The sequence below is a fragment of the Narcine bancroftii genome, chromosome 4 (genome assembly GCF_036971445.1).
Source record: "Narcine bancroftii isolate sNarBan1 chromosome 4, sNarBan1.hap1, whole genome shotgun sequence".
Classification (NCBI taxonomy): domain Eukaryota; kingdom Metazoa; phylum Chordata; class Chondrichthyes; order Torpediniformes; family Narcinidae; genus Narcine; species Narcine bancroftii.
In genome coordinates this window covers 203,526,739-203,542,567 of record NC_091472.1, presented here as the reverse complement: position 1 = coordinate 203,542,567, position 15,829 = coordinate 203,526,739, and the positions used below count along the sequence as shown (strand labels likewise).

Below are 15,829 nucleotides of genomic sequence, written 5' to 3'. Positions count from 1 at the left end.
ATTTCTGATTCCTCAGATAATGAAGCAGCTCGCATCAAATCGAGCAAGGCCGGAACAATGTCAAGGCCTGGGGTGAAAGATAGCTGGAAATAGTTGCAACTCACATTTGCCAGACAAGAATGACACCAAACGAGAGATGATCTAGTTTTCACCCACTGACATTCAATTACATTACCATCCTTCATTATCAATAACCTGGGGAACCATTGACTGTAAACTGAGCTACAGTAGCCATACAGGCAATTTAGCTAAATTACTGGTCAGAGCCTCGGTGTCATGTGGTGACTAACTGACCCCATAACCTCGAAACGGGGCTCAAGTCAGGCGTGTAATCACATGCTCTCAAATTGCCTGAATGAGTGTAAGTCAACAAAACACAACACGCTCCACACCACACAGTGCAGACAACGTGTTTGATGGACACCCCATGCTCAACTCTTACATCACTCCACCACCAAGGCAGTGTTGCACCTGTTACAATGGGATTGAGATGGCATGGAATTGGGTGGAAAAGTGGCGAATGGAGTTCAATGCAGATAAGTTTTGCATTTTGGAAGCCAAACTTGTAGGTGGACACATGGTTAATGGCACTTTTCCTAACAGTGTGGAAGACTTTGGGGTCCAAATCTATAGGCTGCCTTGTAGGTTGATGGGGTTGATATGAAGGCATATGATATACTGGCCAACATTAGTCAGGGGATTGAGTTCAAGGATTGTGGGGTTATGTTGTAGCTCATAAATATTCATGGTAAATACATTAATATGCTGCTTTTCTTCTATCTCAGATAAACCAAATCACAGTGAAAGTGTGTCTATATATAACCATATAACAATTGCAGTATAGAAACAGGCCATCTTGGACCCTCTTGTCCATACCAATGTAAATGATCTCCTCTAGTCCCACCTACCTGCACTTTGCTCATAACCCTCCAAACTACTCTCATCCATATAACCATATAACAATTGCAGTACAGAAATAGGCCATCTTGGACCCTCTTGTCTGTACCCATCTAAGTGATCTCCTCTAGTCCAACGTACCTGCTTCCTGTCTATAACCCTCCAATCCCCTCACATTCATGCGCTTATACAACCTTCTCTTAAATGACAAAATTGACCCGGCTGCAACCACCTCTTCTGGAAGGTCATTCCACTAAGCCACTACTCTCTGAGTGAAGAAGCTCCCCCTCATGTTACTTCTAAACTTTTGCTACCTAACCCATAACTTAAGACCCTTCATTCCAATCTCACCTACCCTCAAGGGGAAGAGCCTATTCACATCTACTCTATCTATCCCCTTCATAATTTTAAATATCCCTATCAAATCCCCCTTCAACCTTCTACACTCCAATGAATAAAGACCTAATCTACTCAATCTTTCTTTGAGGTCTAGATTCTGAAATCCAGGCAACATTTTAGGAAATCTCCTCTGCATTTTCTCTACCTTATTGATATCCTTCCTATAATTTGACAGCCAGAACTGTACAGAGTACACTAAATTTGGCCTCACCAATGCCTTGAATAGTCTCAACATCACGTCCCAACTCCTATATTCCTTTGAAAATTTTTATTTAAGAATTTTCCAAGATATTACAAAAAAAGAAAATACAAATACAGATATATAAAAAAGAAGAAAAAGTATAAAAAAATAATACTGGTGATTATAATAACCCCCACCCCCTCCCTCTCTCTACTAACTACATAATCTTAACTCCCTCCCTCACCTCTCAGAGCCTTAAAAAATTATACATTTAAAATTAGTTAATCAATGTGCCAGCTCTTTACATAACTCTTACTTAAGATGAATAATCATACAATCCAAATATAAACTTCACATTTTAATTAAAAAAGAGTAGTTATTTTGCAAATTGTAAGTTAATTTTTCCAAATATAAACACGATTGCAATTCATTATGTCATCTTTGTATATTCAATTCCACGTCATTTTTCCAAGTTATCGTTATACATTTTCTTGCTACCGCTAACCCTAACCGCAAAAATGCCAATTGTTGTTTATCAATCAATCCCAAAGTAACAGCATTTATATATCCCAATAAACACATAATTGAATCCATTTGCAAATTGATTGTAAATAAGTCTCTCAAAAATTTAATAACTTTTTCCCAAAAAAGCTTAACTTTCTTACATGTCCATCCATACACAATGCACAAAAGTGCCTGTCTTTTCTTCACATCTAAAACACAAATCTGTTGGACTAAATCCATATTTCTTCAACTTCTCAGGTGTCAAATATAATTGATGAATAAAATTATAATTAACCATACTATATCTCACATTAATTAATTTTGTAACACTATCCATACACATATTTGACCATTCGTCCCAAGACAATTCAATATCTAAATCTTTCTCCCATTTCTCTTTTATCCTATCTATCCCAACTTTATCCATCTTTTCTTGCAACAACCTATACATATCCGATATAAATCCTTTCATTTCCTTGTCAACCATTAAAATCTCAAACTTTGATTGACTTGGTAAAATTAATTCCTTACCAAATCGTATTCGCAAAAAAATCTCGAACTTGATAATACACTAAAATAGAATTTGCAGAAATACCAAATTTATTTGTAATCTATTAAATGTAGAAAATTTAACCGCCTCAAAAGAATCTTGTATAATACTAATTCCTTTTGATTTCCAATTTTTTCAAATAAGGATTATTTAAAGAAAATGGAATTAATTTATTCTGATACAATGGTGATTTAATCAAAATTTTCCCTTTAGAACCTAAAAGTTGATCCTGCTTATACCAAATATTCAATATATGTCTTAATACTGGTAAATTATATTTTTTATAACAATAAAGGATCCCATTTATAAATAAATTGACTCATTTATTTTTCAAAAATTTGATCCAACTCATCTTTAGTCCAGACCGCTGATTGTTGAACATCAAACAACCTATTAATGAATTTCAACTGTGCTGCTTCATAATAATTTTGAAAATTTGGTAATTGAAGTCCTCCCCATTCATACCACCACATTAATTTATGCATAGAGACCCTAGATAATTTACCCTTCCATAAAAATAACTGAATTACTTTATTTAATTCTTTAAAAAATTGCTTCGGAACCTGCCACATTGACCACCGCCAGTGGGCTGATATCACCTCAAACCGTGCATCTTGGCGCCTCACAGTTCGGCGGGCAGCAACCTCCTTTGAAGAAGACCGCAGAGCCCACCTCACTGACAAAAGACAAAGGAGGAAAAACCCAACACCCAACCCCAACCAACAAATTTTCCCATGCAACCGCTGCAACCCTGTCTTCCTGTCCCGCATCGGACTTGTCAGCCACAAACGAGCCTGCAGCTGACGTGGACATTTACCCTTCCATAAATCTTCGTCCGCGAAGCCAAGCCAAAGAAGAAGAAGAAGAAAGAAAGACTCTCCCAATCAAAGTTATTAGCAAAGCTTTCCATTTCTGAAAATCAATTTTAATCTTATTCAACAAAGGCATATAATTCAAAATATATAAGTCTTGATCATCTTTATTAACTATAACTCCTAAATATTTAATCTTATCAGACCATTTAAATGTAGTAATCTGTCTACAATCTAAATAATCCTCATTTTATATCAGCAATATTTCACTCTTCTCCCAGTTAACCTTATAACCTGACAATATGTCATATTGATGTAATAAATTTTGCAATATCCTCAAAGATTCTTTAGGATGTGTTAGATATATTAAAACATCATCAGCAAACAAATTAATCTTATACTCTTGTTCACCTACTTTAATACCTTTAATATCCAAATTTTGCCGAACAGCTTGAGCTAAAGGTTCTATTACCAATGCAAACAACACTGGTGAAAGAGGACAACCTTGTCTAGTTGATCAAGATAGTGCAAAAAGCCAATGAAATTAGACCATTCGTCATTATTTGTGCTGTAGGATTAGTATATAAAGCTTTAACCCAAGTAGGGAAAGTTGGTCCAAATTGAATTTTTTCTAAAACTTTAAATAAAAATTTCCACTCAACGCTATCAAAAGCCTTTTCTGCTTCTAACACCATTATCGTTGGTTAGCTTGTTGTCTAGCAGCATTAATTATAGAAATCAATTTAGTGACATTATCAACTGAATATCGAGCCTTTATAAATCCAGCTTGATCAACATGTACTAGTTTTGCAAATAATTAGCCAATCTGTTCGCTAATACTTTCGCAACAATTTTATAATCTACGTTTAATAATGATATTAGTCGATAAGAAGACAGTTTTAATGGATCTCTATCTTTCTTTGGAATAACTGTAAGCAACGCCCTCGAAAACGATTCTGGAAATAAACCCACCTCAGTTGCCTGCTTCAAAACTTCCATATAAACCAGAAACAACAAATCATTAAATCCTTTATAAAATTCTACTGTAAACCCATCTTTCCCCTGGGGAAATTCCTCCTGACATTGATTGCAATGCTTCCTTTAATTCCAATTCCGTAAAAGGACTATCAAAATCATTAATATCGTTCCCACTCAATGATGGCAAATTTAAATTAGCCAAAAACGAATCAATTTGCTCAGTATTTTGTCTACTTTCAGATGTATACAGTTTGATATAAAATCTATAAAATTCCTCCTTAATTTCCTGAGGTTTATAAGTAATCTCTGAATCTTTCCTAATGGGATTAATTGTTCTTGATGCTTGTTCCATTTTTAATTGCTTATGTGCTTTTTCACCTAATTCATAAAAATGCTGTTTCGATCTTTGAATCATTTTTTCATATTTATATGATTGCAATATATTATATCATAATTTTAATTTAGATAAATGGATCTTATTATCTTCAGTAGAATTCTTCTGAAATTCTTTTTCTAACTTTTCGATTTCTTCTTCCAAATTTTGACTTTCAATCAAGTATTGTCTTTTAATTCTAGCTGTATAACTAATGATCTGACCTATCAAATATGCTTTTAAAGCATCCCATTAAACAAATTTACTTTGTACTGAATCCTGATTCATTTTTAAATAAAAAATAATTTGTTCCCTAATATATTTAATAAACTCGTCTTTTTAATAACATCTCATTAAATCTCCAATGATAAGTATTTGCTACCTTCTCGGTATCTAAACAAAAGGTCAACAACAATGAATGGTCAGATAAAATTCTACTCTTATATTCTATGCTATGATTTATAAAGGCCAGCATACCAAACGCTTTCTTCACCACCTGATCTACATGAGATTTCACCTTTAAAGAATGATGAACAATGGATCTTTCTGTTCATCTGCGTTCTTCAATGTCCCCCAGTTTACTGCATATGTCCTGTTTTAATTTATTTTTCCACATATTTACTAATTCAGTTTACCACTCCATCATCCAAATTATTAATGTACATGATAAATAACAAGGGACCCAATACTAATCCCTGAAGCACTTCACTTATTACTGGCCTCCATCCTGACAGACAGTTATCCACCATGACTCTCTGGTATCTACCTTCTGGGCACTGATGAACCCATTTGACTATCGCAAAATTAATACCTAGCGTTTGAATCTTTCTTACTAACCTTCCATGTGGAACCTTAATGAAGGCCTTACCGAAATCCATTTAGACAACACCCACTGCATTATATACATTCTAGTCACCTCCCCAAAAATTCAACAAGATTTATCTAACATGACCTTCCATGCACAAACCCATGTTGAGTATTCCTGATCAGACTCTGTCTCTCTAGATACTTATATGTATTATCTCTAAGAATATTTTCCATTAGCGTACCAAGCATCAACATCAAACCTGCAGGCCTATAATTGCCAGGCTTACTCCTCGATCCTTTTTTAAACAAAGAAACCATATGTGTGATACACCAATCCTCCAGCACTACACCCCTTTCTATTGACTTTTAAAAATCACTGTCAGAGCCTTTGTTATTTCTTCCCTGACTTCCCTCAAGGTCCTGGGGAAAATCCCCTCAGGGCCTGGCAATTTATCCACTTTTATATGGTTCAAAAGCTCCAATACCCCCTCATTCCTGATCCCTACAATTTCCATAATTACTCCTTTTTCCTCCCTTATCCTGTACAATTCAATATCCTTCTCCCTGGTGAAAACCGAAGAAAAGAACTTGTTCAATATCTCTCCCATCTCATTTGGCTCTGCACACAGTTGTCTGCTCTGATTCTCTAAGGGGCCAATTTTATCCTTCACTCTCCTTTTAGTATTGACATATTGGTAAAAACCCTTCGGATTTATTTTCACCCTGTTCGCTAAAGCCACCTCATACCTTCATTTAGCTTTCCTAATTTCTTTCTTAAGATTCTTTTTTACAATCAATGTGATTTTCCAAGCATCTCATTTATACCTTGTTTGTTATATTAAATGTAGGCCTTGCTTTTTATTCAAACCAAAAAAGGTCCCAGTGATCCAAAATCTTGAATCCCTGCCGCTTTCTCCATCCCTTCAGCCACACATTCATCCTCCACCTGATACTATTCCTCCCCTCACTGTCGTGTGGCACAGACAGTGATCCAGAGATGACCCCCTTCACCCTCCTTCTTTTTAGCTCCCTACCTACTCCCTCTACTAGTATTTAGGACCTCCACACTTTTCCTCCCTATGTTGTTGGTACCGACATGTATCACAATCTCTGGCTCATTTCTCTCCCACTTTAGTATATATAGGACATCCCTCGTACCAGGGAGGCAAACCACCTCACAGTTCTCTTTAGCGAGTTCAGAGAATCCCCTATCTCACACATGTCAAACTCTGGCCCGCGGGCCAATATAATTATATTTGGCCCGCAAGATCATATTAAATATATATTAGAGTTGGCCCGCTGGCCGCCGCGCCAGTATAGAGCATGCACACTGAAGGTGAAAATGAAGACGCCGGAGGTGTGGAGGGATCTCAGAGTCCCGAATCCCAGGGATCGGAGCGCCGCACTCAGCCCGCCCGGCTCCCGGACACACAGACACGGCTGGAGTTGGGGACCATCCTCGCTGGGTCTGCGCTTCAGCGGCGACGCTGGACCGAATGTCTCGTTGGCGATGCCTTCCCCCTCGCTCCGTGCGCGGCGGACCCTGCCTCCCGCTCCTTTTGTTGGAGACGAGCCCGGCGCCGTGAGATTGCAGTTTAATCCCTCTCCAACCATGGGAGGGGGGTGGGAGCAACACGCTCTTCTCAGCCAATTCCTCCACCGCCCCGGACGCTGGCGTTTCAACGGGGGATTCGGGTGCCTTCGTCAGGCGACCGACCTGTTGGTCCAAGACAAGGGGAGAGCGTACAAACTCCACACAGACAGCACCTGAACTTGGGTGAATGTGGAACTGCGACCCCACATTCCACATCAGGACTGTGTGTAAGATTGGGAGCAGTGAGACGGAAGCTTATTTTGTTCCTGTGATTTAAGCCTTTCTTGGGGTGGGGGGTCCTTCTCTGACCACTTGCCTAACAATTAACCTAATCAGATGTGGAGTTACCACAATACAACAGGTCTCAACCTTTTTCTTTCCACTCGCGTCCCTGTGCCATTGGTGCTCTGTGATTAGTAAGGGATTGCTTAAGGTGGTCTGTGGGTGGGAAGAAAAAGTTTGAAGACCACTGCTTTAATCATCCCTCATTGACTCGTCATGTGCACGGTTTCAGACGCTAAAGGAAATGGGCCAATGACAATGACAATGAAAGAGTTTATCCAAAACTATTATTAAACATTTATTTTAATAAGAAAAAGTTTAACATTACATATGTTGAAAGAAGAGAAAACATGCAGATGTTGTTGAAAATTTTCAATAAATATTTAGTTCGGCCCTCAACAGTCCAAGTTTTTAATTTTGGCCCTCCGTGAATTTGAGTTTGACACCCCTGTCCTATCTGACCTCCTATTGAATCTCCAACAACTACTGCCCTCCTCTTCCTTTCCCTTCCCTTCTAAGCTACAGAGGCCGAACTCATGCCCGAGGTACAGCCAATGATGCTTTCACCCCCCCCCCCAACAGTACTCAAGGAGGAGAACTTATTGTTGGGGGTTACAATCACAGGGGTCCTCTCTAGCACCTTACTCTTCCCCTTCCCTCTCCTTACCGTGACCCACTTCTCCTCCTCCTGTGGCCCTGATAAGACCACCTGGGTCCTTTCTATGACTTCCTCACTCTCTCTGACGAGGGCGAGGTCGTCAAGCTGCAGCTCCAGTTCTCTAACACGGTCCCTGAGAAGTTGCAGCTCACGACACCTAGTGCAGACATGGACGTCCGGGAGACTAAAAGACTCCAGGCCCTCCTACATCCTCTCACTCCCTCATCTCAAAAAAGAAAAATAAATAAGAGAAGAAAGAATATCTATGTATGTGTATAAATAAAGATGTCGTGTTTTTTATTGTGAGGTATGACCATTCAGCTAACTGAATTAAAAGATGCCGTCGGTTGGACGTTGTGCCATTTTTGCTGGCAATTGGATGACTGGCATGAGGTTTCCCACCTTCCGCCCGGACCAGTAAAGAATAAGCTACTCTAAGCGGGAACAGACTCGTCTTAACAAAGCCATCGTGCAGAAGATCCCTTGACTTGAATGAGTGTACAACAGGAGGGCGTCAAGGATATTTTAATTAAGCACCTACAAATATTTATCCCATGGAACATTATGTTCAGAAAAAAATTTCCAGCAACATCCGGAACACTTTCCCGCGGAGCATTTAGTTCATGTCAATTCCTGATGTCTGTGCCTTGTGTGTTCCCACGGATTCCATTGGGAAGACCCCCCCCCCCCCCCACCACCACCCCCGATACTTCGCTGGAAGCGAACTTTGAAATGCTTCACGTCCCCGAGGAAATGGAACCGTTTCTTGTCCCGTTTACCAAGTTACACCAAAGAGAGTTGTCTCATGCGATTCATGCAGGTCGGCTCGTACTTTAGCCTTGATTTAAGAAATGTTAACGATTATAATGCATGAAAGCAGAGGATCTGCGAGGAGCCGCAAAATGTCACTACATTCCGACGCCACCTTCCTGTAAAAGTCTGTCTCTCTCAAACTTCATTCAAGCATCTGTTCACGGAACAAATCAATCCGCGGGACTCTAGTCTCTCTGACACGGCTGTGTGTGTTTTAGTGATGTTAGAACCCTGTACATTCTCTGCGCCATTAGTACCAACGTGAAACATGTATGATGCATAGGGACATAATCACCAGCTGGGGCTCGACCAGGGCTCTTGTCAATGTTTGGCGCAATTTCTTCGCATTACCGATGCCCACATCTAGTCAATTAACCGCTTTCACCAATCGAATCGTCGTCAGAACCTACAGAAAAATTCCCAACTGCAATTATATCTCTTGTTGGCGTTCTCGTGATTATACAAATGAAGCGCACCACTCTAGTTTGGGTCAAGCTTTCATCTTCCACATGCGGGTCAATTCTCCACTTTAACACGAATCCTTTCAAATTATTTCAAATCGCAAACGAGGGTACACAGCGAAAAAGTAATGAACGCTTTACAACGTGGCGAACGGTAATAACTTGAGAACCAACTTATTTCGATTCTCCTGTTGAACTGTGTTAAAGAAAACGTTTTCAGTGTGTATATCGTATTATTTACCCCTGTTAGTGCGCCGGGAGGAGACATTTCAAATCCACTCCAGTGCTCAAACATTTTGGAATTCTGCATGAAATGTTACTTCTTTGCAACAACCACGTGTGAACACACCTTAAGTTACAGACGGTGGGATGTAGCAGACTCGTGTCGGAAGGAAGGATTCTCGATGATACATGTTACTAATATTAGACACGTGTAAGAGGAAAGATACAACATTGTATTATGTCAACCTGGAAATTGGAAGATAATTTGAAAATACAACAATGGTATATAGAAATGAATAAATGTATTCCATTAGAAAAAATAACATATAGTTTAAGAAATAATATTGAAATATTCGAACAAATATGGGAGCCTTACATTAAACACAATAGCGAAAACCTACCGGGGACATAAGTTAACGGAAGGAAAAGGAAATGAAAAGAATGGACTCAGTGGAATTTCTGGTGTATTTTTATTGAATGACAACATTGTCTGACTGGTTTAATGTATCCTAGATTTTATACCTTAAATGGACGGGAGGGGGGAGGTAGGGAGGGTGGGATGGGAGGAGGGGGGGGGGGAGAAAATGGCACTGTATATGTGTGAAAAGGAAAAAGTGTGTATCATGGTTAATGTGATTTATGGTGTGAAAAATAAAAAATATTTAAAAAAGAGGTAATTGAGCAGTGCAACACTCTGGCGGTGTCTGTACTGTTGAAATGCCAGCTTGTTACGTTCATTCTGTATGTTATGTGCAACGTCATGATCCGCCTTGGCGTCCTGGGCGCAACTGCTCATCCCCGGAACCAAACGTCAGCGCGAATTTGCATTTAAAAAGAGTCTCTGATCACATGCCCTATCTGGAGTATGAATAAGAGAGAGAAAGAGAGAAACCAGGTAAACTCCGACTTCTGGCTGCAAACGATACATCCACAGCGATCCGAATTGAAGATGTCCCCGTGGATCGGAGTCTTCACTCTGCTGACGGTCTGTGCAGTCGGTAAGTCAATGTCCAATACTGCTTGGATTTTTTGAGCGGGTTTTTATTTGCAGGTAAATGATCGCCCTCCTTCTCATATTGGGTATATTTCTAGGTTCAAACGCGGAGATCACGCTAACTCAGGAGCAATCGCTGTTTGTCCAGCCAGGAGGAACGGTGAAGCTCCGGTGCAGCGTGTCTGGGGCGACGTTGGGAAACAGTGACATAGCATGGTACCAGCAGAAACCCGACAGTGCTCCCCGATATCTCCTCTATCACGATCTCAACCGCGAGGTAAAGGGAACAGGAATTCCCAGTAGATTCTCTGGAAGGTCTCAGTCAAACAACGCCGCGTATTTAACCATCAGTAATGTTCAATTGGAAGACTTCGCCGATTACTATTGTGGTTGGTGGACATCAAACGCGTTACACTTCGGCGGAGGCACCAAATTGACTGTTTCCAGTAAGTAATTTTTACTTTATGTGGTGCAGTTAAGTTGCTTATTTTTATTGGATGCATCTAAAATGCATCTATGTGAGGCTTATAGCTCAAAATGAAGTGTTTACATGAATTGTGCACGCATCTCGAAGTAAAAGGTCTGTTTGGTGATTAGTCTCAGCCTTCACGCAGAGATTGTGAACAGCGTGAGGGATTCGCGTGGTTGAATCATTATTAAAGCACCTCAGAGAGCAATCCTACAACAAGTAACGTTTGGGGACTTGTGGAGCAAATTGCTTTATAAAGGTGAATGTCGCCACCAATGAGCAGGAAGATGGGTTTAAATTTAATCCTTTCAACTGTGAACGTTGTTCTCCCGTTTTCGGGATCCCAATAAATCCTTGACCAAACTTTTCAAATTTGCGCCACTCTCGGCGTCATCGAGACAGGGGGAAAGCTGAAACGAAATAGGAAAAAAGACAACTGGGTAAAGGAGAGATGCTGGACGATCAGAACCGTTCACAGATAAAGCAGGAGTTTCTCAAATATCCTCAAATCCGATTTTAAAAAAAATATCCTCGAAATTAGTTCCGTTCGGGTTGGAAGAATTTAGCAACAGAATTTTAAATTGAGATAAACCATGTAACCGAACTCGTTATATTGATTTTAAAAAAGAAGCAGAAATTTTTCCGACCAAATTATCACCATCAGTTGTTCGTTATTTCTAAATATAAGGCTCTAGCAAGATTTGTGGCTTGTTACTAAAGTCCCGATAGATGTATCCTGCTTGTCGTACCTGTTACAAAGAGAGATCAGAATGCAATTGCCTCCATTTTATAAAAGAGCGTTTATCCAGGGAAGTATTTGAGTATTATAAAATGCTTTTTATCCACGGATTGCAAGTGCAGGCGTGTACACGATGACAAACACACACACACACAGAAACGCTGCCCTTTCTCTCTGCTCACCATAGATTGCAGCGGGTCTGTTTCTGTAAGCCCCGAAAACATTGAATTCTTTCGGGTTGTCTTGTAAATTTTCTCAAATTGCATTAAATGCAGTTTAATAGTTTGTATTCAATCAATGTACATTGCGACAAGCATCTACCCACCATCTTGAAACGGAAAGTTAGTTCATATTGGGTTATTAGCATTTGGAAACATGACCCGCAGCAGCGGGTCCTCACTGTCCTCGATTATGGAACGGTGCCTCGTGTGAGAGTTTTGAAGGGTTTTGCTTCGGTGTCGAAAGCGTGCTATGTCTTATCTGGGAACTTTTAACAGAGCAGGACCATGTGGAGGAAGATATATTCTGCAAGTTATCCTTAAATTAACTTTCCGTGAATATTTCATTGGACGCGGAAGACATTAATTCACAAGTTAGTAAGGCTCCTGAGAAATACCCCACAGGTCCGCGGCAGATTAGAGATCTTTCCTTTACATTCTCCTTCCAAACACTTCAAGGACAGAATCACCTTGCGTTTAAAAACGGAGTGAATCTCTCTGTACCGGCCGCGGTCAACACTGGCGGGACCGGGAGCAGCACGGGTTAGATACCGTGCAGGAAAAATCCCGATAATAATGCCCGGGAGAACTAATCTGTCCTCAACAGCTGATGGAAATTCAGCACTTAATTGACACAAAAATCGCAGCTCTCTCCTTCAGCCCGATTTTACAACGAACACCGTTTATTTTCCAGCATCAGGATTAAACCTCGTCTTGGGCCACGAGGCTCGGAAGTGGTGGGGGCGCCAATATATTGAGACCAGTGGACATAATTCTATAAGCTTTAAATCTATGTATAACGTTCGAGTCCTAAATTGGGGTCGTTTAATATATAGGAATTCATAACGTGGGACATTTGGGAGCGTCTGGTAAGTGGTTGCGAATGTGACTCCGTTGGAAAGACACTTACTGCTGGAGTGCAGGGTAGGGCTAGAAGGATTGGGGAATCCAGGCCAGGGAAAAGGGAGCTTGGAATCCCACAAATCCATTGGGGTATAGAAGGAATGTAGAAGGAGGAGGACCATCTTCAGTTGAAGAGGTAACAGAGAATTCTCAGAGATTACATCAATAAGTCAAGGATACGGGGCAACTGGAGAGAACAGGTGAGCTTGGTGGACTCTGTGTGGAGTCACAGGAGATAGTCGAGGGCTCAAATCAATACCTGAAGCACGACGATATTGCAAAACAAAGGAGATATTGGCGGATTCGAGTCGCCTTCTCAACGCCCAGAAAAGCCTTTGAGAAGGTAACGCTTAGTAGACTGGCCTAGACGTTGAGATGACAGCTGGCCATCTGGATACAATCTGGCTTGGAGGAATGACAGGATGGTTGCTTTCCAGATTTCGGGATTGCGTGCCCCAAGGTTTGATGACAGGTCCACTGCCGTTTGTCATAATATGAACGATTTTGATGAGAATGAAGGGGCATAATCAATGAGTTTGTTCATTACAGTAAAATTGATGGTGTCGATGCCAGCGAAGAAGGTTGCCTAAGATTACAGCAGGATCTTGGTCACAGAGTAAATAAGCAAAGAGTCTAATTAGAGAGGATTAATGGTCTCAGTCCAGGAATGCACAGATCTGCGGTGCAAAGGGAACTTCACTGGGATTTAGGGGAGACACCCCTATCGACTGGCTATCTGAGAGGCCGCCACAGAAGAAGAGACCAGGTGAAAATAGCCCGCCCAGAAACCTCATGGTGACAATTGAATATTTGACGATTAGATTCAGAAGGTATTAATTTCTCTAAGCAATTTCTTCAACATTGGAGTAATCTGCAACAGCAGGAACCAATTCTGACACAACACAGTCTCGGTCACTGCAATGTAGCCCAGTAATCGGCTTTATTGATGCTTTGATCTATAAATCTTGTGTAGGACATTGAGCTAATCTCTCCTGTTGCTCTTCTCCGATCAGTGGGGATACCTTGTGCGTCGCTGAGAGCGCATCTTCGGCGCTGCAGCTGGGCGGCACTCCACATCTGTGGTGTGTGGGACAACCCCGCGACTTGCTATCTCATTATGGGAACGTCAAGCAACCGAGAGTTACATTGACAATATGCAATTCATTATATTGTTTTTTAACACAAGCGATTCTTTATTTTGCAATTACAGGTCGAACGATGTCCAGCCCTTCGGTCTCCCTTCTCCCGCCGGCGGACAAACAGGTCGCTGAAGGACAGGTGGCGACTTTGGTGTGTCTGATCAACAATTTTTTTCCTGCATCGGTGGAGGTTTCATGGAGTATGGACGATGAGGCGGTGAAGACTGGTGTGCAGACCACCCGCGCCGTCCGGGACACCGATCAGACCTATAGCCTGAGCAGTTATCTGACCCTGTCCACCTCCGAGTGGAACTCACACGAAAAGTACACTTGCGGGGTGACACACGAGTCCCTCGGATCTCAGCTGACACGGAGCATCCAGCGATCAGGGTGCGTGTAGAAGCGATCCAGTGGGCTCGGTGCGCAGTTATTTATAGTCTGAAGTGGCAGGGAGTGTTTCCTAAGTGCTCTCTTTCTATGTGCAGGCGCCTTTCAGAGAATAGTGCTTTAAGGGATTTACAATGTTTCAAACCTCTTTCTCTTTGTAATTGTGGCGAAGCCTCGTCAGTTTAATTAAAATATTCAATTGCCAACTGCTCTATGTTTTGTCAATGAGCCCTATCATTTGAAGTCAAACGTTCTTGTATTATTTTAAGATCACCAGGAGACGTGAGGTTGAAGGCGACAGAGTCACAGTGTGAAAACAGGACCTTCGGCCCAATTTGTCCGTTCCCACGAAACTATCCCACCCGCACTGATCTTACCTGCTTGCGCTGGGCCCGCTCACTAGCTTCATGTACCTACCCAATTGCGTTGCTGTCTCGAATAGATCCTCTGGCAGTGCGTTCCATACACCTACCACACTCTGAGTAAAGGGAGTTACACCTCAGTTTCCTGTTAAATCTCTGCCCCCTCACTCTGCTTGGTTATGGAATCTCCCACTCGAGGCAAAAGACTCCAGCTGTTCCTCTCATGAGTTTATCTACCTTCTCCTCTTGCACTCCGAGGAATAAACCCGAGCCTGTTCAACCACTCCCCAGAGCTCAGGCCGCTGGGTCTTGGCATCATCCTTCATGAATCCTCTTCAGCTTAACAGCTTTTCTATCGCACGTTGACCAAGGGTTAACAGAGGTTAAATGCCACCTTATTAACGTCTTGTAAGATGATTCCCCCCACCCCCCCAACTTCCATATTCCGAATGATGAAGACCAATGCGCCGAGACCCTTTTGAACCACACCCTATCTGCCCGTCACGCCACTTTCAAGGTACTGTGCACTTGCACTCCAAGGGCCTTCTGCTCTATAACACTCCTCAGATCGCTGTCATTTACTGTGTCCGTCCTCACCCAGTCAGACCTCCCAAATGCAACACCTCACGTTTCTCTTTATTAACCTCTTCAGCCTTTCCTCTGCACACCTGCCCAACCGATCTTCCACAAACTAGATAAACAGTCTTCACTCTCTACAATACAAAGACACTGAAATTTACCTTTGCACCAGAATCAGTGCTTTTCAACCCCCCCACCAACTCACAATCCACCTTAAACAATTCCGACGCCAAATGTTCCCTGTGATTGGTAAGTGATTGCTTAAGGTGGGTTATGAGTGGGTAGGAATTTTCAGAACCACTGCTTGAGACCCAATTATTACTGAAATATTTTCCCTGATAAAATTGTCCTTGGCCCATTTCCTTTGGAGTTATGAAACTGTACACACAGCGAGATAATTAGGGACTATTAAAACAGTGGTTTTCAAACTTTCTTTCCACTCACATGGCATGGCAGCTTAAGTGGCCCCTCACTAATCACAGAGCACCTATGGCGTATAAGGATTGCT

General features: G+C 41.4%; 1 protein-coding gene across 1 annotated transcript; it reads left to right on the top strand.

The window, feature by feature from the left end:
• Nucleotides 1-10,372: 10,372 nt before the first annotated feature.
• On the top strand, nucleotides 10,373-14,586 carry LOC138761479 (immunoglobulin kappa light chain-like). Its single transcript, XM_069933674.1, has 3 exons — nucleotides 10,373-10,529; nucleotides 10,624-10,971; nucleotides 14,065-14,586. The coding sequence occupies exons 1-3, from the start codon at nucleotides 10,397-10,399 to the stop codon at nucleotides 14,391-14,393; spliced, it is 810 nt and encodes a 269-aa protein (XP_069789775.1). The 5' UTR covers nucleotides 10,373-10,396; the 3' UTR covers nucleotides 14,394-14,586.
• Nucleotides 14,587-15,829: the final 1,243 nt, after the last annotated feature.